This window comes from Anopheles arabiensis, chromosome 2 (genome assembly GCF_016920715.1).
Source record: "Anopheles arabiensis isolate DONGOLA chromosome 2, AaraD3, whole genome shotgun sequence".
In the NCBI taxonomy this organism is placed as follows: Eukaryota; Metazoa; Arthropoda; class Insecta; order Diptera; family Culicidae; genus Anopheles; species Anopheles arabiensis.
Window position 1 is genome coordinate 64,838,250 of NC_053517.1, and position 22,974 is coordinate 64,861,223.

Sequence of the window (22,974 nt, forward strand, 5' to 3'; positions counted from 1 at the left end):
TGTTAACAGCGAGAATATGCCAGTGTACCTAAACGATGACGTCATTGGATCGATCGATAGTCGCACGGCGCAAAATACGGGTTGGTACTTGTATAAACAAATACAAATTGGATTTATTTATCACGCCGACATTTAAACAGCATTGGAATTGGAAATAGACACAGCGAGTCCTGTACAAGAGAAAACTCAAGGGTTCTATAGGTAATGGTAGACCATCGAGATTTCATCTAATATTTTTATGATAAGTAGACTTTCAAGTGTATTATTTTCAGCAAAATACACACAATATTTTATATTTCCCATGCTCTGGTAAAATCAAGCATGTTCTTGAAATATAATTGTAGACAAATAGTTTAAGGAATGGAGGAAAAGCTGTAGAACTATTCAAAATGTAATAAATTAATTTATATTCATACCCCAAATAAAGAACATCAAGACAGAGAGTGTGGCATCGGTGCAAATGGTCACGGGAATCGATGACCTATTTTAGGTGAACATCCTGCTAACGTTGGTTAGGTTTGACCTGATAACTCGCTTTCGGATGACGTCAGTGAATAGTGCAGCGTGTTTTACGTCATCAATATGCACATCCCATTTTCGACACAACACGGCTTAGTAAAATAAGTTTGTTGTGTTTTATTCCCACCATCAATATATTGGATTGCATAATAATAGATACTGGAGAGGAATAAATAAACAATGCTGTAATTACAACTTTAATATTACAAAATACGGCCGAAGCCGTAATAAAGTGAATTTAAATAAATATAAATAACTTCAACATACTAAAAAGTTATAATTACAGTAAAAACAGTAAACAGTTGTAAAAATTGTTAAAACATAATAAAATCATCAGAACACAAACGGTCTTTTTTCTATTCTTACACAACAACCGCCAACCAGCATCAGTAAAGAAACAATACTGGAGTAGCAATAAAAAAATTATAGCAAAACATGGCCACACGTATGCCGGTAGCAATATATTTTCATCCGAAGTATTTTTAATACAGGTACACATGTTTCGTCAACAAAAACCTATTTAAATATCGAAAAAGTCGGGTTTGAAAAACACGCGAGTTATTTTTAACCATTCACCATCGCATTAATGAGGCTGCCCTTTTTCCAAATATAAGACTCCCAACCTTAATTCTAGCGTTGTTGTGGTTGGTAGTACTTGCTTGTAAAACTATACGAACAGGTAACGTTAGCAAAGCAAACAGGCGGATGATGCTATTACCGCTTTGGCTTAAAATAAACAACACGCAGTCGCAAAATGCATTAGAATCGCCTTTCACAAAAATAGATTCAAGGGAAACGTTATTAGACCAAACCCCCAAAATTAAACAACAACATCCCAGTAGTACAAAAAGGTAAAACATTCATTGATTTTTGCTGTAGAGCGGGTCCAGCGTGAATTCAATAGATTGCGCGTATCTAAATACAAAGTATGATTTTAGCATTTGTATAGCTTACCTTACTAACTAGCATGTCGGTTTCATCGAAATGACGACCATACATTTTAGGTGTCTCGCCTGGTATGGGTTCAATTTTGAGGCACACTTCTTGTCCTTTTCGAGCACTTTCCAATTGTTTATGGTTAGCTTCGATCGACGTCACGACGCCTATATCTGTAAACTGTAATTGAAAAAAAAAACACTTTTAATCCACGAACTATACATTTCGAGTCAAGTAGTATAAATAACAAATAAATAAATATAATATGTATAAAATATTTTAATTCCACTCATTCGTGGGGTGGCACGCATGCGTGCATACACATCAAATACACACTATTAAAATAATTCGATTATAACATATTAAAACCTAAATAGATTTTCTTCATTGCAAGTGATTTAAAGAAACGAACCGTTTCGCAATGTATTTTATTGGTAAATTTTATTGGCAGATTATACGCCAATCTCAATGAGCTGTAAAACAGGTGGAAATGGTTGGGATAGAAACAATGTGAACAATATTATTGGTAATGATAAACCGTTAGTGCAACATCCACGTAATATATGTATATGTACGACCCTGCTAGTGATAGGGCGTTATCCATCAATTACGTTACATACATTTGACGGGTTTGCGATTACGATTTCTTACTTGACGAAAGGAAAGCTTAACTTAACGAAAGGAAGCGGCATCCACAGTCTGATGACAGCTCCACAGTACGCTTGCAAAATTCTCCTAATCGATTGCAACATTACTCTATATGATTGCAAACTTCCACAGCTTGCTTGCAACATTCCCCTACCGATTTGCAACATTCCCCTAAGTGATTGAACTATTCCCTTATATGATTCGAAACCCTGTATATTGAGGGTATATATTTTGTAAACTTCGTACAGAGTTTTTGATCAAAATTCTATTCCTATTTTTCTATTTTTTTATTTTTTGTATAGTTATGGTAGGATCCTAAAACCGGTTTTAATACGTTGTATAACAATGGTGCTAAAATTTAAAAAAAATACAAATAATTAAAATTGTATTTTCACAATTCACTGTTTTTATCCATCTCTTCAGGATTGGTCGCAAATCGCGATAAACGACTGTCCATATAGTTATGGTAGGCACTGTATGATGAACATAAACTATTGCGATACAATTTGGAGGATCAGGTTTACATATCCTTACTTAGTGCCCCGTAATCCGCCCACCTAATTTCGCGGGAATTTATGAGTGCAGCGAAGGTTAAATAAAAGTTCAGTATCGTTTTACATTACTTTACCTAATGTAAATGTAAGGACATTCAAATATTGGTGTAAACGGACCATTTTTATTGTTATTTCATTTTAGAACAGTGTTCTCCAAACTACGACCCACGGGCCGCATGCTGTCCTCGAGAGCCTTTATAAAGGTAAAAAATAGCTTATATTTTGACTTATTAACCACAATTTAAATTTTTACTACTTAAAGACGAATATCAAACTTCAATAAAAGTTAGCTGTAGAAATATTATATATTCAGTTAGTATTTTCTAATTAAAACGTGACTTAAAATTTCACTCATTCGAAAGGCCGCGTAAAATGGCTCCTGAACAACGTGGATTGTGATGTAATGCGACACACGGACTGAAAAGCTTGGATACCCCTGTCTTACAACAAAAAAACAATATAGTTTTCAAAGATATTTTTAAAAACTGATAAAAAGGCATGAACAAATAACGCACAAGATACTTTTTGAAGGTGCTATTTAATGGTTTTTGAATGGAAAATGTATGCATTAAGATGTACAGCGATTCAGAACTAAAGTAATCAAGGTATCTTTTCATGAATGAACTATGTTTCCATTGAGTGCGCGCATGCTGGAACAAAAGCGGTCGCCTTTAAACTTTACTGTGAACTATATAGTGGAAGCTGTCATGTAAACAGGACAAAAAGGACAGAGCTATTACATCACGTGCACGGTTTTTTTCTATCGAGAGAAAAGATAGCTCAACGAGAGCAACTGGTTTTGGAGAGGGAACCATCAAGCGTGAGAGGGAGAGGGAAAGAGATGAATGGAGAGAGAGAAGAGAGAGAGAGAGAGAGAGAAAGAGAGAGAGAGGGAGACCAGATGTAGCGAGCAATAAACAGCACAAATATAAAAAAGCGATAATATAGAAAATTAGCAACATTCCGTATATTAATCTTTTAATTCTCCCGAATTTTCCCGAATCCCTTAGGAGAGACTTTCTAGCCTGATTTGTCAATGAAACCCCTGGAGTATAAACATTCCTGGGGTGGCGCAATACACTCACACAATGACAAGCTTCAAATGAACTGAGACAGCCACAACCCAACTGAAACCATTCATAACACGTATCGAACGAAAATTGCTCTGAGTGTACCGTAGGAGAGCCGTTTTCATTCACTAACCATGGAAGGAAAAAAAACATCATAGAATGTGCGCACAGTCGCACATTGTTCATCGATGTCATATTGCCACTATAAATGATGTAAAAAAAAGTAAAGTAAAGCACCTTCTAATATAACAAAATTCGTTCTACCATCCTCATCTAACGTGTTGTTCAAGTTGGGAAAATCCGTTTGGAGATGATAAATGAAGAGCTATTTTAAGATAATATTCGAATGAAAAATAAATCTCCTGCAGTGTTTAGCTGCCTAAGGGGCATCCGAATACGTTTATTTTCGTTCACCACCAGTCTCGCACATCCGGGGACGGTGAGTATGTTTGAAATTTACGAACGAACACCATTCATGTAGATTTATGAATAATATCTGTGCCAATGGTTAAAACTAATTTTGCATAGTATATAAAACTGATTCCACAAACACTAAACACAAGAAAATGCAAAGCAAACATCATGCAACTGATTAGAGATTGTTGTAACTATAAAATTCAAAACGTTCGTCTCTGTCTATCTCTGGGTAGAGCATTGTTTAGTTTTATAAATCATTGCCTGCACACTGCGGAAATCACATGCAAATTAAACGAATCTATTATTCAACACAAAACAAAACATCCTGCTAGCAGTTCCGTATAGTTTAATGGAACAGATAACAGAAATTCTTCGAACATTGGACAACGCGAACGTCCATGTACTAGTAATCACTACTAGACATTGGGGTGCCAATGTAGAGTTTTAAAATCGCTATCTCGTTATTCCTTATTTTATCATTGTGTATACAAATAACAGCCATACGTAAACAACAATACACTCGTACGGAAGTAAGCTATATTCGCCTCGTAGACGAAAATTTTTCAAACAGATATCAAATATGTACTGCACAATCATATTTTTGCACAAAAGCGTACTGCACAATACTATTTTCGATACGCATGGCACTGGTGACGATTTGTATCATATTTGAAACAATATTTCAAACATGTGTATACTAAACCTTTCTTCTTCTTTTTCTTCTTCTTTGATACAACAACCGTTGTCGGTCAAGGCCTGTCCGTACCCACTAGAGAAGCGAGCTTGGCTTTCAGTGACTTATTGTTACCATAGCAGGATAGTCAGTCCTACGTATAGGGGTACGGTTTATTCGGGGTTTGAACCCATGACGGGCATGTTGTTAAGTCGTACGAGTTGACGACTGTACCACCAGACTGGCCCAACCGTTACAATTTGTTAAAAATAAAATTTAAACTTCTCTGCAATAGGCATATAATTGCAAAAATAATTGAAAATGATGATTGGTTTCATTATTTTTTTATCGACTCAATTTATCCTCAATTAACTGGGTAGATCACGATCAGATCAGATCATGTGAAATGTTTCATGTACTATGAAATATACGATCTCACGGCTTTACGGAATAAAAAAAATAGTTTGAAAAAATGACGTTTATGTGAATTATTTCACAATTTTATAACATTTTTTATATTTCATAAAATGAAATCAAATTTTAAAAAATGGTGTATGATAATACGGTGATAAGGATCTGGTGCAGATGTTATAATGTAACAACAATTTGATGTTAATAATAAGCAATAAATTGATGACAACTTTTCATTTTGTATTTTTTATCTTGAATTTTCAAAACTAATTATTAGTTTACAATTAACATCTCCAATCCTCGAACAACATACAAAGCATACTTACATAAACTAACCACTTTTATTAGTTGAAACGGCAAGACCGTATTGCTTAATTATTGTTTTTATTTACTTCTGAATTGATTTCAGTTTCATTAGTGCGCTACAGGCAGACATACATACAACTCATTTATTTTCAATTTTGATTGTCGTCAATTCATTTGGTTATTAACAAATGTAATAAATTCTTATCCAGTATCACATCCTTGGGGGTTTGTTCTTACGCACATCAAATCTATGTGTTTCTTCTATTTAGCATTATAGCTTAGCACAGCTTTATTTTGTGTAGATTGTCAGTTTGGGGGATGGCCAGAGCATTTTGCCATGCGCATCAACGTTTGCTGTTCACGGTCTGTGTTTATGGGAAAGAACCGGTGGGGCCAGCAAAATGTGACGATATGTTTTGTTTTTCCCTTCCATTGCTTAGTATGGTTAGCGTGCAAAACACACGACACGACCGACTCCATCCACGTATTGTGTGGCCATGGTCGGACATAAAGATCGTTTTGAATTGCGTAACACATGTGTCAGACTGTGATGAATATCAAATCATCAACTACGCTAGATCCCATCGGCACTATGTCACGAAAATTTCGTATGGTTACCATGACACGTAGAAATACATATGGAAGTAGAGTAGATAATATGCCTAGAGGCATATGATGATGAACGTTTTAACGTTTTCATAGATCAGAAATTATTTCAGATTCCTTTGCTATAGATTGATGCTCCAAGAGAACCAATCGGTTGTGAGGTTCACACGCTCTCTTCTAAATGTTCTGGGTTTGTGTTTCTTGAATTGTTTAATCCAAAATACATATACATATGTATATACGCCATGGACTGACAATAAGTATTGCGATATAATGTTTTGAGCTGATTTACTGATTTGCGTAAACATTAGCTCTGTCAAGTTACTGAGTGTATTACGTGTTTTATTGGTATTCGCCCTACCACATTCGTATTCGCCCTAGCGTTGTATGTTAATGTGTTCCGTTACAATCTATTTGCATGATGTACCCATCTAGTATTTCAATACAGGGCAACATCTATCTAGCTCGTGTAAAAATTAAACCTTTATAAAATGTTATATTTTAAATTGTTATCCTTATTATAATCCCATTTTACTTGACCTCTTGTGAGGACAACGCCGGACAGGTCCGAGTCCGACATATAGCTCGAATGACTTTGATCACGTAAGTATCATGTGCCTGATCACGAAAAGTATGTACGTGCTTGTATATTGTACATTGTATATTTGGCTGTGGGCAGCACAAAAATCACGATCACTGTAACTGTGTAACATGTGACAAGCGGCTAGCATAATATATAATTTCCTTTGAATCCAAACAACTAAGAATGAAAGAAACGCCAAATCTAATGGATGAAGTGTGTGGAGAGCTCACTACTCAGTCAAGGTGGAGTGATGTATCACAAAAAATCCACCCCGAGCCAACAACATCCGGTGACTGGACGTTGGTTAGATGCTTTGGATCAAGCATAAACTTGCACAAGAGATCTGATGCAAGCGCAAACGCGCCACATTCAATCAGCTACCTGTAGAGCAAGCACCCGTAGGGCAAGAAAAAGTAAAATCAAAACAGGAAGCGCTGAATCGTCGATTGGTTGTTTTAGTTATTTCATTCCTCTTTTGTACACTGCGGATAGTTTGTACTGCTTCATTTTTTGCCTTTTTAATGGACTTTATAAATATGGATAAAAATATATTATGCAAATGTATTTTTATGGCTCTGTCGATTCTGCATGCCTGTATTCACATCAACATTCAAAAATTCCCACTAACGAAAAACGTACAATAATTCTATCGAGCTTAGATCATCTCTTTCGCCTACATATCTTTTCGACAAAATTTATCGAAAAAAGGAGAGATAGATAATTTCAGCTACAATTACGAGAATTAATTTTTGTTTGATTTAAATTCGAACTAACCATAAATTAACAGATAACCATCTCATTGTATACTAGTACCAATAATTAATAATAGGTTTAATTTAAGCGATGCCATCCAAAACGAATGATTCGATAGTTCTAGTGGTAACACAAAAATTCACCGTGTTTTAGCGTGTGTAACGCGACCCCCACGACTCAATAACATGCCCGTCATGGGTTCAAGCCTACAATAAACCGTCCCCACCGTAGCAAGGATTGACTATCCGGCTGCGTGGTAATGAATTAAGTCTTGAAAACTGTATGGGCCGGCATGTCCGCGTAGGACGTTACGCGAAATAGAAGAAGAAGAAGAAAAAGAAGAAGAACGACCCCCACTGATAAATTAATCAAAATATTGAAAAAAGTGGGGTTTATCATAGTTTTACAAATTTTTGATGATTTTTTGTGTTATTATTCGTAATTTGCAATACAATTCATATAATTGCTCCGTTTCGTCCTCACTGCTATTTTCAAACGAATTAATCATAAATTGCATTCCATTGCAAATGAAAAGTTACTACCCGTGCATAACGACCCCTCAACCTGATTTTGATCCTTTTTGACCTAAAAGGTGGTCGTTTTACACGCTAAAATACGGTATATAATGTATTTCTTACCACTTCTACTTCCATTCATTTTCTTTACATTAGGACACCCGACCTCAGACAGACAGTCAGACAGAGAAAATGTAAACGTAAAGTTAATTACCAAAGAAAAAGAAGGAACATAACAATTCAGCTCTAGTGTCCCGACTACACTATCTCTATCACGCCCTTTGAAAGCATAACGTAGCGCTGGATCATTAAAAATGAATATAAATGTATGAAGAATTCGATGAATAAGATATGAAAAAAAAACGATTTGTTATTGTCAATCAACTGAATGAATTCGCTTCAAAATTACATATTCTATTGAGAACACGTTGCAATAAATAAAGCACAATGGCGACGGGGACATAACAATAAGCTGTTATTTGCCAGTTTTACTTGAAACTAGCAACTAATTTAATACGTTTGACACACTATTGCCATTGTTAAAATAACCCTATCGGTTACAAATAAAATTACCTTCAGCGGTTAGCAAAAACAACTAAATATTTTTTGCTACTTAACCTCATCGTAATTTTACAGTTTATACTTTCAAGGAAACACAATTTATTTTATACGAACATACATTCCATCCGCATGACTCGACGTACAACTTAAAAGTATTCTGAAATCGTCATTTGCAACTGGTTTTTCAGTTCAGCTACCTTAGGTCTTAGGGCCGTGGAATGGGAAATTATGTCATAATTGCATAGTATGGTATTCTTAAATCCATACCAATGCATTGCACAGTTGCCAGAACAAGACACATTTAACGAGCATCGGAAGTGAGGGGAATATTCATTCACGCTATTCTAGCCAACCCCATTCAAAACAGAACTTTTCATTCACACAACGTTCGTAGTAAAAATCGTTCCATTGAGAAATCCAGCAATCGAACGAAACAGATGTCTCGCGAGTTTTTACGACCGGAAGAACCGGAAGTACAGAAGGTCAGCCAGAAGGCGAGACAAGTAGATAAATTATAGATACCAGATACAAGCGCAAGCAGGACAGGCGATCGGAACGGATACGGAATAACACGAACATGTACTTTTCTAAATTCCATTCCATTAGTTACCATCCCGTCCCATTGACATAGGCCGGAAGTAAAACAGAATAAGAATAACACCAACAACAGATTACCACAGCAGCAAGAATAAGCAGCTCAAAAGTATAGAAGAAGAATGAAGAAACCTGCCTCGTAGCATGAGCGGAATAGTTCCGGTCGAAAGCGGAACAACGATCAAAACCACCCTACTCTGCCTTCCTTGTTACCTCGGCTTTCTTAAATGAAAGACCGGAAGAATAACATCCGGAAATTATGTTTGGTTCATTCCTTCTTGTCCATTCTTTTGCGTGCGTTTGTTCGCTTATTCGTTTGTTTCCGATTTAATCCCCCACACGCTTAAATACAGAGGCTTCCTTTTTCTTCCATACGACTCCATACGACGTTTAGAGGAAATGAAGAATTTACGATCAGCTGCGGTGCTAACGCACGATACAGAATGCGAAGCATATGTTTGCTCCGGATCTCGTTATTTACCCCTCCCGTACAGTCTTACTACTAGCCACTTCCTTCCGGTCGGACTGTTGTTTCCCCGGGTACGCATAGAACACAAATTTGCGTGACTTTACGTACACATGTGTCTAGACTGTGGGATTCATACAGCAGATGATTTTTTCTCATTGATTTGTTTTGTTTCAGCAACTCCGTCAGATCATTGTTTCACAATGTTTGCTTTTTATTTCATTGCATTATCATTTAGCCTTTTTGTCCCTCCAAAAACATGATTTTTTTTTTATGACAACACGAAGTAGATATATAAACTCATTTCGTTATGCGCAAAACGTTGTTTGTAAAAACATTTCTGGCGCTTATCAATTAAAGTGTTGAAAGATAAAAAAAAGTTACTACTGTAAGCAGATTTTATTTCTACTTTTATAGAATATTATACTCTTTTAAAATGAAATGAAGAACATAGTATCTACCCGATAGAATCAAGTAAAACTTGTTTAAACTAATATTATTAATTTTAAATTATGTTTAAGTTGTGACTATTGCTCATTCGTCTGCTAAACCGAATCAAGCCTTTCTCTGCTAGAATCCAATTGGGATTGTCATTAGTGATGAGAGCTCCAGATTGGATTCGTGAATCCACTCCGACAAAGATATTCTTAATCCGAACCCGACTCCGAAATAAATATAGATTCGAATCCGACTAATCCAGACGAATCGTTCAGCAAATTGAAATGTTTGGTATTGAATTCGTTTTACTACCATTCTTGACCGGCAAAAACCGTATATTGAGTTTTCCATTGTTTTCTGGTTGTTTCCAGATTTTTGTTTTGATAAATCTCATGATTTATTGTTTGCTTTCCTAGTATATTTCATTCTGAGTTGATCGGGATTCGAATCCGAAAGCAACTAGATTTGGATCAATCCAAAACCGACTGCAGGCCCATTTGTCCATCACTAATTGTCATTTTCTAATAGATTCTGAACGAAGATGATACAGATTTAAGCATGACGATGGATATAAATGAAAAATATTCATTCATGCATTCATAGATAAAAAATCGACAACAAATTATATGTAACTTTCAATGCTGTGTTAATCTGATATTTCATAATTCTGCTATTGTATTTTAGTACAACACAATATGATACTGGTGTTAAGATAAATAATGTACATACCTCTTTGCTAGGCACTGTGATTGGCGTACCTTCCTTGACGATACCAGCCTCAACCATCACACCCATCACGATTGGGTCACGACTGTTAAACACACACTGGGGTAGAATCTGTAATGAGATAGATTATTTGTTACCTTATTACCTTTGTTACCCTTTAACAAACTCATCCATTTACCTTTAATTTGCAGGGGAAAACGGCGATGGTTTTAAATTCGTCTCGTTTGCGCTGCTTGATTTCTTCACGATAGGCCATGAACTTGTCAAACAGATGGTAAATGATATCCGCTTGGAAAATTTTTACACCCAAATTGTCTGCCAGATCTTGAGCATCTCTCTCAACCTTCACATCGAAAGCTAATATAGTAGCATACCTGGGAAGATACAATATTATGATTAAGTTACGTATGGCTACTTTTTCTTTGGATTTTTAAAAATGTTTAGTACATCTTTTTCTGCATCTGCATAAAATTAGGCTTTAAAAATGTGTTTCAATATGTAGCGAGATAATTGATTTATTGTACACACTCGTCTTAAATCCAATATGACGCATCTTTCAATCGTCCACTTTAACGAATGGTTTAGACGTGTGTGGCTCTTTTTTAGATATAAGAGTAAACATTTTACAAAAAAGACAACACATTAATTTAAAAACAATGTAACAACTTAATTTATGTTCAATTAACTAAGAACTTTAATCAACAGTAATAATTCCAGCGTATGCTTAATCATTTACTTACTGATTTTCATGCTCCAACATGGTCGATGCTTTCATAACGTCACGTTTAACGACTGGGCCAATTCGAATGCCAGAGTACTGAAAAAAAAATACACAGAATTTTACGCATGAGTACGAGATTTTTTGCATCCTTAACATAACAAAAAATTACAAAACACTAGTTCCTAAACTGTAGATCGTGTTTCAAAGCAAGATAAAATATATAATATATTGCAATATGCAATATTTTCTAAGAATCAATCCCTTTCTCCCATGGGCATACTGCAAACCAATTCATATGTTAAATGTTCATAACCTTCCAGCTATTTGCTCGATACTATCTATCATACCATAAACGCAAACAAACGCTCAAACAATATTTGTGAAAGTTTTGTCTCGCAATACACAATTCCACATTTGCTTAGTAACGCCACACTGGTTCTCATTTCCATGATAAGCAACAGTGCGGTGAGTACAGTGGAAAGAATACCTATTGTTTTACGTTTCCTGTCGTTTGTCGATACAGGAACATCAACACAACAATGCAATAACAATTTCATTTCCATGACCAAAACCAGTTCGAGCCAAATTACATTCCCGTGTTCGCGACCGGCTTTCGCGAAGCTTTAACCAGTGATCAACAAGCAAACAAACTGTAGTTTGACGGTTTGGCAGTGTTTCACAAGAATTGTTCGATTAACCTGAATTCCCATTCAACCAGCCAACCGTCGATGTATGCTCATTGCGTGATGAAAGACACCAAAATAAGCCTTTTGCGTTTATTATTAAATTGATTATTTTCAACAAAGAAAACTATTCAGAAAGATTTATTTATTTCTTTATTTGTCTCTTTATCGAAACGTTAAACCGTAACTATACTATATGCATTGTCTAAATTGTATACCAAATAAGTTATATCACATAAAAACTAAATTCATTCTTAAATACAAATACTAATCATATTAAACTACCATTAAACATTCAATGTTATAAATAGCCACGGGAAACAATGCGCCACAAACCACGAACTGGGACCACAAAAGCAGCTTTCCCACAATTGCTTGATTAAGCCAAGCGTGCTCGGGAAACGACATGGTAAGCAGAGTTCATATTGTGTACTTATGAAACCATCCAATTTATGCACAACAATTACAAAACTACTATGCAGCCCAGAGAATGTGAAATAATCTACTATTAGTATTACGATAAGTTGATTTGATCAAAGGGAATAAAAAAGGAACAAACTTCAGAGAAATTGACAGTTATAGAAAATCGTGTCAATACGTATCAAGTAATACGTAAAGTTATAGTTAATAGTGTAAAATAATGTGAACTGGTCCCTCTCAACGCAGGATTAACTATGCTGCAATGGGTTAACCAATCAGTCACAAATAGCCAAGCCCATTAGTGACTTAGGCAGGCCGACTTAGGTACAACAAATACCGAGGAGTTTCAAGAAACACAATTATGTTTTCAGCAAGCGAGTACAGAGCGAATATATATCGTGAAAAAGAATGATTACCAGTTATAACATCAATCTACTTTATAGCCACAAAGTCCTAAAGAAGTTCAGCTCTGCGATGAAATTTTTAATGCAACATTTTAACAATACAATTAATTTGTACAAATATCTGCGACATCATATTTACGATCGTCGATTGGAAACGCAATTTCCTTTCCACTTAAAGCTATGAGAATAATGCAATACTCCTAACTATTATCGTGCGAAGGTCATTAAGATCAGGGTGAATCTTGCCTGTTGACTAATACAGTCGTCTGTTACAATAGGGCTAACGATTAAAAAACACACTATTTTATACTCAGCAACGCCAACATCATGCTGTTGGCAATGTATCAATATATACATTAAAATGCAAGTATATTCAGTCTACTAAGCTATACCACTTTATTCCTCTCTCTACACATCACACAGAAAAAAGTTTGAAGACGGACTGGAGGTCCAATCAGAATATGACACAGCTCAAGAATAAACAATATGAGTCTGAATTATTCAGGAGGAGGATGTAACGCTAATTCAAATTTCCTCTTACGGGTTTCATAAAATTCCCATAACTCTCATAATAAGGAAACCGGATACACGCTAGAACGTGCTCATGACGAGAGATCATGATCGTGAAAATACAACCGAACACCACCACCCATAACACTTCTTCTTCGCGCTACCGGACCGTAACGTTGTTTGTTGTGTGTGTGTGTTTTTTTTTTGTCAGCTAAATACAGCCATTGACTAAAATGCGCGGATGAAGAAACAGGAAGAGGTCTGGAAGAGGGTTTTCGTGGCGCATGGCACAAAAAAAAACAAAAAAAAACAGTGAATAACCCGCAGCCCACCAACACTTGGAAATAGCAATCAAACAAGGAGCCGCTCTCGCACAAAAAGAACTCTGAACGTCGGAAACGAAAATACTTTAAATTCAAGCAAGCCAACGCGTCGTGTCTCGCACGGATGCACAAAGCGAAAAAGCATAGGCGTAAAATGATCGAAATCGCTAAAAGTACATAAGATATGTTTTTGTTGTGTTTATTTTCATCCTCTGTGCAAACCACCAACAACACCACACGCAACAAATTCGGACCGCCTTGAAAGTATTACCCTCTTGTTGTACAAACTTATTTAACAAAAGTACATCACTCTTGTTTTTCTCTGCATACTTTATATGCTTCGCTCGCTCTCTCTTTGATTCGATGTGTATTTTTTCGATAACATAACCACCACCATCACCTCTGTGAATGAAAAGTCACTATTCAATATCTCTGGCGATGTTGACGGTGGTAGGTAAAAGTCATGGTAGTGATTACGCGAAGAAAAATTGAGCTATCGCCATTAAAAGACACGGAACGCAGGGGGAATTTCCTTTTCTCATACGCACGTTCGCTCGGACAAGGTACTCATTCACGAGCTAACTCGTTCCTTCATTCATGCACAAGCCCATTCATAACTACATGTTCGGGGAACGAACCAGTGCGCAAGGAGTGAATGACGATGGTGCTCAATGGCGGAGAGGGTGCGAACGAAGACAAGACGTAGAGACTGGGTGGGTAGCCAAGACACGGTTACGGTGCACTGCGCAGACACGCAATACAGTGCGCGTTGTTTCCCAGCGGTGCTGCTGTAACCTACTGATATGCTACTAATGTTTCATGGTGAACAAACATATAATGTATTGCAAAGTAGACAGAGTTGCATCAACGAATTGATCTACTTTTAGAGCACGCATCTGCACCATTCAATTCTAAGAAAATTGCCATTTTTTAACCATAAATCACAATCATAAAACATATAAAATGAAGCCATTGTGTAGCTATAGTTTATACAACGCAAAGCACCCTCGATTTCCACAACTAATGTTTAATGTTGTAGCCCGCCCGGCATAGTGCAAAAGCATGCACAAAGCAAGTTTTGCATGCGAAAACTTAACTATACATGTATCTATCACAGCAAAGCCATTGCACACTGTTTAATTTTCGCTTTCGTGTTTGATGATGAAGTTGATTCTGCGTTGACAACTTACAACACCAACTCGTTCGTAGATGACATCGAAGAAAAAAAAAACTCCCAACGTAGAGCAAGGACATATTTATGTAGGTGAAATTATTTGCCCGACTATTGGTGGGTGAATGTAGAAGAGCTTTCAGCTTCAAGCTTGTACGGCTGTCGCCAGTGGAACCGATACCGTCGTTCCGTTGCCTCCCCTTTGCCGAGACATTTCATTTCATTCATGAATCGATGCGGCTGGTGGTTGTTGTGGTGGTGCGCCCTTTCTATTTCCCTCGCTCATTCATTAGACACCACCACAGTCGCAAAAGCCATCGATCCATTCACAATCTCGCTCGCAGTTTCAATAGCAGCAGAGCTACCTAACAGCCATTTGCCATGTTGAGCGCGACAAACCATACGATACGGTCTTTTAGGGGGCTGCTAGAAAAAAAACCCACACACACCAACATCAACTCACACATACACAAAGATAGACGCGGCATGGATGTCATGGTAAGCGTGTATGCCCCCGCCGCTGTATCCAATTACTTTCATTCATATTTCTTCCAACAGCGTTCCTGGCATCCCACGGACACTAAAGATAGCAGCGAGTTGCAACAACTGTGGCGATCATGCAACCAAGTACAGCCGCCGTGACGACTAGTTGTCTTGTGTTTCACTAGTTGGTCGGCGGTTCAAAATGACTTTGGACAAAAATCACTTTGTCGACAATAATGACAACCGGGGAATCATATTGGGGCAGTCAACAGTTATATAAAGGTATCCGGTTTAACACTGGTTTCGCATAACTCACTCACACTTTAGACACTACAACCGATGTGTGGTCTTTTGACCTACATGAAGCAGTGTCCAGAACCGTGTTGCTTGAGATGACAGGTATTTTTCGGTGTGGAAAAAAGAAGACAAAAAGAGAAGAGTAACCACAAATCTAGAATACTTGTTTAATTTGATAAGATTCAGATTGAGAGAATGTTTAAACACACGTGGGATATTTAAACTTTTACATCTACATTTACAATGCCCAAACAACTTTAGTGCTAATATTTCCTGTTGGGATTGGTACGGTCCAATCTGGGGCTTTTCGCCTCGCATGGAAATTAAACGCTCCTACTAGACGGTCTCATTCAAACCGGCTAAGTTCGTTATTCTCCTACGCACCGCTTTTGAGTAATCTGCGGTAAATGACAGCACCGATGATGGCCTCCTTCGCGATTTCTCGAGAACACGTTAGGAATTGTAATTCTCTGAAGGTGTGCATCGTGATCTGTCACCTCTTACCGCCCATGCAAACGATGCATAACTTTGGCATCTCGGATCGTGTTAAAAAAGACGCACAAACACAATTGACGGTTCTGTGAATGTCACTCCTAGGTCTGTATGGAGATTGCACACCAGTTGCTTTTATTCCGTGGTACACCTTCAACTCCCACTCGACTATTACGTGTGTTCAGGCTGCCAGTGGCAGCAGTATAGCAACCGATACGCCGATCCCACCATATCTGAAAAAGAGCAAACCGCACGGACGCAACTTTAGGATCGCGCTAGGGTGTGATTGATATGTCTCGAGTTACGATCACGATCTCCCACACCCAAAGAGGGTGACAGGTGGGTTCCCCCTTTCGGACAAACGACTTTCAAAGCTTCAACATTTTTCTACCATCAAGCTTCTACGGAAATTAACACCACCTGACCACAAAGTCTTGAAACGATAGTTCAATACTAAGATACATTAAGATGAGATACGCAGTCAACAAGTGCATATTCACAATCAAAAAAATCACAGTCATTTTAATAAATAAAAAGGCACCCGCTAACGGGCACTGCAGTTAATTAGCTACTTTTTTTAATATAAGTTTAGCATAGATCATTTACAGTTAAGGAAACAGAACCATAAAAGCAATCATCCGACGATATGTCATTTAGAAGAGTGGTAGCCCTTCTCCTATCATGATATTCAACACTTGCTAGTGTGGGTTTTGCGGTATGACATGACCAAACGATCTCTCGAGCAACCGATCATGTCTTCAAGACGCGCTCATCGTAATGTGGAACTGAGTATAACGATTTAACAATAATACAGATAGCACATATCCCTTGCAACAAAGATTCAACAGTAATTGTCATAATCGATGTATCTTCATCGATAGCCACAACGAATTGGCATGGACAAATTGTCTTCCATCACACTTTACGCACATTGCAACATTATTTCTAGAATTTAATATGTTAGCAAACAAATAAACATAAGAATAGTGGCATTACTGTTTTACGTTTGCGTTGCAGTAATGAATGAATGAATAACAAAGTTTATTTCTTTCGCATTTATTTTTTGACCATACTATAATTCGTTCAAATGTAAACTGCATTTGTATGGGAGGGTTGTGCTCTTTGTAATGTGTTTTGAAATATTTTTTTAGATAGATAATACACCTTGCCCCATAACAATAACTATTTTTTTGTCTGTTTTGTTTTCGGTAAACATGCTAAACAATATTTTAAGACCGAAAAAATGGTCCACATGGACAAATGTAGCTTAGTTTTTTTTCATAACGATATACCTCGCCAGATTCTTCTTCTTCTTATTTGACACACCAATCACCAATTTTGTCTAGGCCTGCCTGGGCTTGACTATAGGCGACTTATTGATTTACCCTCAGGTCATTCAGTCCTACGTGCTACGAGGGACTCATTCCCTACTAGGCTTGAACCCATGACGGCCAGAAAGTGATACGGTCTGACCACATTTTGTTGTGTGAGGAATTTTGGAAAATATACGGAATTAAATTAATGGAATTAACGCATAATCCTATTGTTACCTTATCTTTCAAGATATTACATTTGTTCGTATCATAGTTTTTCAATAATAGATCAGTAAGAAATAAACAAAACCATAGGTTTTAAAACCTATTTTTGATTGTATGCATGCATACAATACTATAAGCAAAATAAATTAATGTTCAAACACCAAACACATAGTAGAAACCATCATACTAATTAGCCTTCACCACGCGTTTTTACCAATAAGTTGATTTCTTGTCATAATGGCCAGTTTGATTATTTTACGAGGTCGATACTCGTATATTGCTGGTTGCGTGGAACTATACGAGGATTGTTCCAAATGACGTTCGTACAATTCGCGTTATATGAGCAAATTATTGCCGCTCAGTGAGACTGCTTACATGACGCATATATAATATGATATGACCACCACAGAAACCTTACTTGACTTTTTTTTCGCACCCACCACTGCCACACCATTCTCATTTGCAAAGTCTCTGCTGCTAGCGGCTTCCAATACAAGTTCGCCCACCTAGTTAGGAATGTGACACAACGATGTAGAAACAACCTCCAACCGAATTCGACTATTGGATTAGAGAAGCTGTCCTTCATCGTCTTCCATGGCACACGCGAGCATCGCGTGGGTCAACAATTACGCCAACACTGGATACAAAATAAATATCTACCCTTCGCAGCCAAACTCATACCAAGCAGACAAAAAGACACTCCTTTTTATATGAACTAAATGGGATCATATATCTGTAACGCTGGACTTGTGCTCTATGCATACATGGAAACATACATTTTAAGATATAAATATCCGAGCTGTCAAGTCAAGCGTTTCAAGTACTTTTGAAATGAAATTCTTTTACATTTTAATACTAACGATACTTATTTGAGAAATCGGTCTTTACTATGAATCTCTTCCTGTATTCAACAAAAACAAACCAAGACTGACTGGGGTTACGTGATACTTTTAGCTTGTAATAATTATTTATATTCCATTGAATTCTAATATGTTCGGAGAGTGCAATAGATATATAAATAACCCAATATTGCAGCAGCCAAACTAGCATGTAAAACAAAGAAGCGGTAAGTTGTTTTTTTATTACGGACGGCTCCGACGAACGATTGTTCCTTGTTCGGATATTTGTTTACTTTAAATCCTCTGAATATTTCCTTAAAATGACAGCTCTTGTTGAGCTATCCCTTTTGAAGTTGTAAGTATTTGAATAAAAACAAAGTTTCCCCGTTTTTATCCTCCTTTGCTAGCAATGTATGTGTGGTAAAGTAAAAAAGAGTTGATGGAATTGATTTTTCCACGAATATCTTTCATACACACTTATTTTGATCATTCGAGTGTTAAATTCCAACTAATATTTTACGGCACATTTCGTTTCAAAGTTTTGATACAGTGGCGTCATCTGGATGTCCCACATGGCAGAACACACTGAAAAATCACCCAAAAAATAAAAATAGGCAAACGATACATGAACATCGAGAACTGTAACCAAATCATAATCAATATCCACCCATGGCTCTGAGTGGAACCACTGTGCAACGGCTCCGAACGACTCCGGACGGCTTTAGAAGGCTCCGTTCGACTGTGGACGCCTCCGGACAGCTCTGACAATTCCAAACGGATCCGGGCGGATCAATAATCAGAAGCGTTTTGGAGCTATCCCTACAGCTATCAGAAAAATGACTATCCCTACACGAAAATGAGGGCACAATTTATTGAAAACACGAGTATTATACTGACAATGATCATTTGTTGGTACACAAACAGTCAATACCATGACTGTCAATTAAATATGATTAAAATCTGTACTATAAGATTATGTCCATACGAAAGCGCATATGCGAGCAATGTGTCTTATTTTGAATGGGATTTGACATAGCTAATATGTCGCAATGTAGCAAATCTCATATAAAATGAAACATATTGCACGCATATGAGCTATCTTATGGATATCACTTAACAGACAAACAAGAAAATCATGCATGCTGCCTAGAGACAACGCGCCTAAATGTATGTGATCCACATAGCGCGTTTCGCTTAGAGACTGGGAACGCAACGCATTCAATTATTCGTCGCGTCTCGATTAAAAGGTAGTGCGGCATCGTACTTACCGGAATTTTAGATGTTCTTAAGAACTCCAACAAAGCCTCAAGCGAGCCAAGTGTTGAAGCTTGCACGTACACACCCCTATCGCTAAGCTTAATGCTGTTTAGTGCAGATTTTAAGTCACGGGCCACTATTTCCCTAAAATATTGGAAAACAATAACGTATCAGTACTCATTGTAACAGTCTTTTGTAGTATCTCTGTAAGCATACCTAAAGATTTCCACCTCATCAGGTTTGTGTGCTATCTGCAGATTTAGTCCGGCAATAGCTTTTTCGAGCTCCTTCGCTGCTATCTTTACGCCCTGTGCCGCCATAATCTCTTTGTGCTCGACGTACGCATTCTTTACGCGAAGTTCCTTCATTGGCTGTGGCATAAGCAATGCTTTGATTTGAGTGACGATAGGGCCTTCCGTACCGGCTAAAATCATCGTATCTCCTTCGCGTAGCTTTCCGTTGATCAAAATAGCATCGATCGTGGTACCGAGACCGGGAATCGCCTTCACTTCTAGCACGGTCGCCTGCAGATCCTCGCTGTACATCAGTCGTTTGGCCAGCTGTTTCTGGCAGAATTGCACTATCAAAAACAGCATATTTCCCATTCCTTCGCCCGTGATGGCGCTCGTCGGTACGAGAGAAACGTATGTTTTTGGATCCGGATTTTCATAGAACAAAGCGGCATTCAGACCCTGTTCCGCGAACTGGACGATGATTTCTTTCGTGCGTTGATTGAATTCTAGCTGCGTATTGGATGCTTGCGCCTTCAGAATGTCACGGACGTCCTTTCGGGGCATCGTGTTCCAGTCATACAATCGATCGATCTTATTCAGAGCCACTACGAATGGCGTGCGCTTTGATTTGAGCAAATTGATCGACTCTATCGTTTGCGGCTCCAGCCCGTGCATAATATCTACCACTAGGATCGCAATGTCGCACAACGATGAACCGCGCGAGCGCAAATTGCTGAAAGATTCGTGCCCGGGCGTATCGATGATCAGCAAACCGGGCAGCTTGAACTCCAGCTCCTGAAAGCCTTTCACAAATCTCGTTTGCTCCTTGATGTTTTCGGATGGCACGTTAGTGGCACCAATCTGTTGCGTGATACCGCCAGCCTCGCCGTCTTGCACATTAGTGCGCCGGAGTTTATCTAAAATTTTTGTTTTTCCCGTATCTACGTGCCCCAGCACACACACTACAGCGGCGCGCAAATTGTCGAGCGTCTTTTTCTTTTCGGCATCCTGTGTACGGCTAGCAATGCGATCCAAAGCTCGCTGACGGATGTTTTCAACTTCTCGGTGCTGATCTCCTCCCTCCGAATCATCATCATCGTCAGAGCTGTCGTCATCGTCTTCATCGGAGCCATCTTCTCCTTCCTCATCCTCATCGTCGTCTTCCTCGTCGTCGGAACCACGACTTTCCTTGGACTCTACAGATTGCTGTTGTGACAATTCCACACCGGTCTTCTGTTTTCCGGCCGGCTTCTTAACTTCTTCCTCCTCACCTTCACTGTCCGTCACATCCCACGATTCCTTCACTTCCTTTTCCTTCGCTTTTTCTTCTTCTTTCGCCTTTAGCTCCTCAGCTGTAGGTGTCGTTTCCTTTGAATCGGATGCCTCCTTATTTGCGTCTTGATTCTTTTTCGGACGGATGCGTGAGCCAGGTTTTGGTCGACGTTCGCCAGTGGTCTCGGGAATGCCAATACCCTGTGCTTTAAGCGCCTCCAGCATGGCCTGGGCACGTGCCCGACTCTGCTTTTGTTTCGCAGTGAGTAGCTTACCCTCCGCCTTCAGTCGTTCCTTGCGCTCTTTCTCCTTTTGCTTTTTCTTTTCTTTCTTCTCCTGCTCTAGGCGCAACTGCTCCAATCGGAACTCTTCCGCTTGCTCCTCCAGCTTTTGTTTTTCTTCCTCCTCTTTACGTAACCTTTCCTCCTCCTCACGCAGAGCTTTGAGCCGCTCTTGCATAAGGGCTAGAGCGGCTTTATTGGGCTTTTTCTTTTTAGTTTCGGCGGATCCCTCCGCACTTTGGGTATCCTCTTCAGGCTTTTTCGCTGATCCTCCCTTTGATGCCTCACCCTTCTTGGACGGAGCATTTCCTTCATCGGCCGATGCCGTCGACGGGGGATCAGTCTTTTTGCCCTTCTTCTTGCCCGGCTTCTCGCTAACCGGCTCTGGTGCAACAGGTTCCTCCTTTTTAGCAGCGTTTGATTTTTCCTTCTTTTTTTCTGTTGTAACTTTCCCACGTGCGCTTTCATCCACTTCCGGTTGACCGTCCGTAGTTGCGTCACCTACCGTATCAACATTTGCTTCGTCCTTTTTCTTCTTCTTATCTTTTTTCTTGCTCTGCTTCTCTGTGGACTGAGAATCTTGCGAAGCAACTGGATTATCCGCCGAAGCAGGAGGCTTCTGACCAGAATACTCCAATCCCAGTTCCTCCATCATTCGTTCGATTTCATCATCGTCTTCTTCGTCCTTCTTCTTCTTCTTTTTGCTCTTCTTTCCACCTTTTGGTGCGGTTTCTTCTTCTTCCATCTTGGTGGCAGTTTCTTTCTTGCCCTTTTTTCCTTTGCCCCCTTCTTTAGGGCCAACATCCTCCTCGATCGAGCTTTTGCGAGACACTTGTTCGCGATCGTGCTCCTCTTCCTCCCTTCCGTCATCATCATCATTATCATCATCATCGTCGTCGTCCATCATAAGCAGGGAAAATCCAACGGGGCCAGATTTAGCAGACTTTTTCTTCTTCGCTTCCTTGGTCTTGTTGCTTTTACCACCATCATCCGAATCGTTCGCTTCTGTTGGCTCCGTTTCAGTCGTTGGCTTTTCCTTCTTCTTCGTTACAGCCGTCTTTTTGACTGGTTCCGTTACCTCGGTTACTTCATCTTCACCCTCGTCGCTATCCACAGCCGCTTTCTTGGCTCTCTTTTCCTTTTTAGATTTCTTATCATTCTTTCTATTTTCCACCTCCACTTCCGTTATATCCGTCTGTGGGACTCCATCGTTATCGCTGGCACTAAAATAAAAAAATAAAAAAATGCCGATCACTCAACCCGAACAAAATGAC

At 38.6% G+C, this 22,974-nt stretch overlaps 1 protein-coding gene across 1 annotated transcript in view; it reads right to left on the minus strand.

Moving 5' to 3' along the window:
- LOC120894083 (eukaryotic translation initiation factor 5B) overlaps positions 1 to 22,974 on the minus strand; it is a 29,022-nt gene that overhangs the window by 5,501 nt on the left and 547 nt on the right. The window contains exons 3-8 of the mRNA XM_040296452.1: positions 20,131 to 22,923; positions 19,926 to 20,058; positions 11,517 to 11,593; positions 10,955 to 11,150; positions 10,780 to 10,887; positions 1,474 to 1,635 (exon numbers count right to left, since the gene is read on the minus strand). Of these exons, the coding sequence (XP_040152386.1) occupies positions 1,474 to 1,635; positions 10,780 to 10,887; positions 10,955 to 11,150; positions 11,517 to 11,593; positions 19,926 to 20,058; positions 20,131 to 22,923 (3,469 nt within the window). The remainder of the gene's footprint in view (positions 1 to 1,473; positions 1,636 to 10,779; positions 10,888 to 10,954; positions 11,151 to 11,516; positions 11,594 to 19,925; positions 20,059 to 20,130; positions 22,924 to 22,974) is intronic.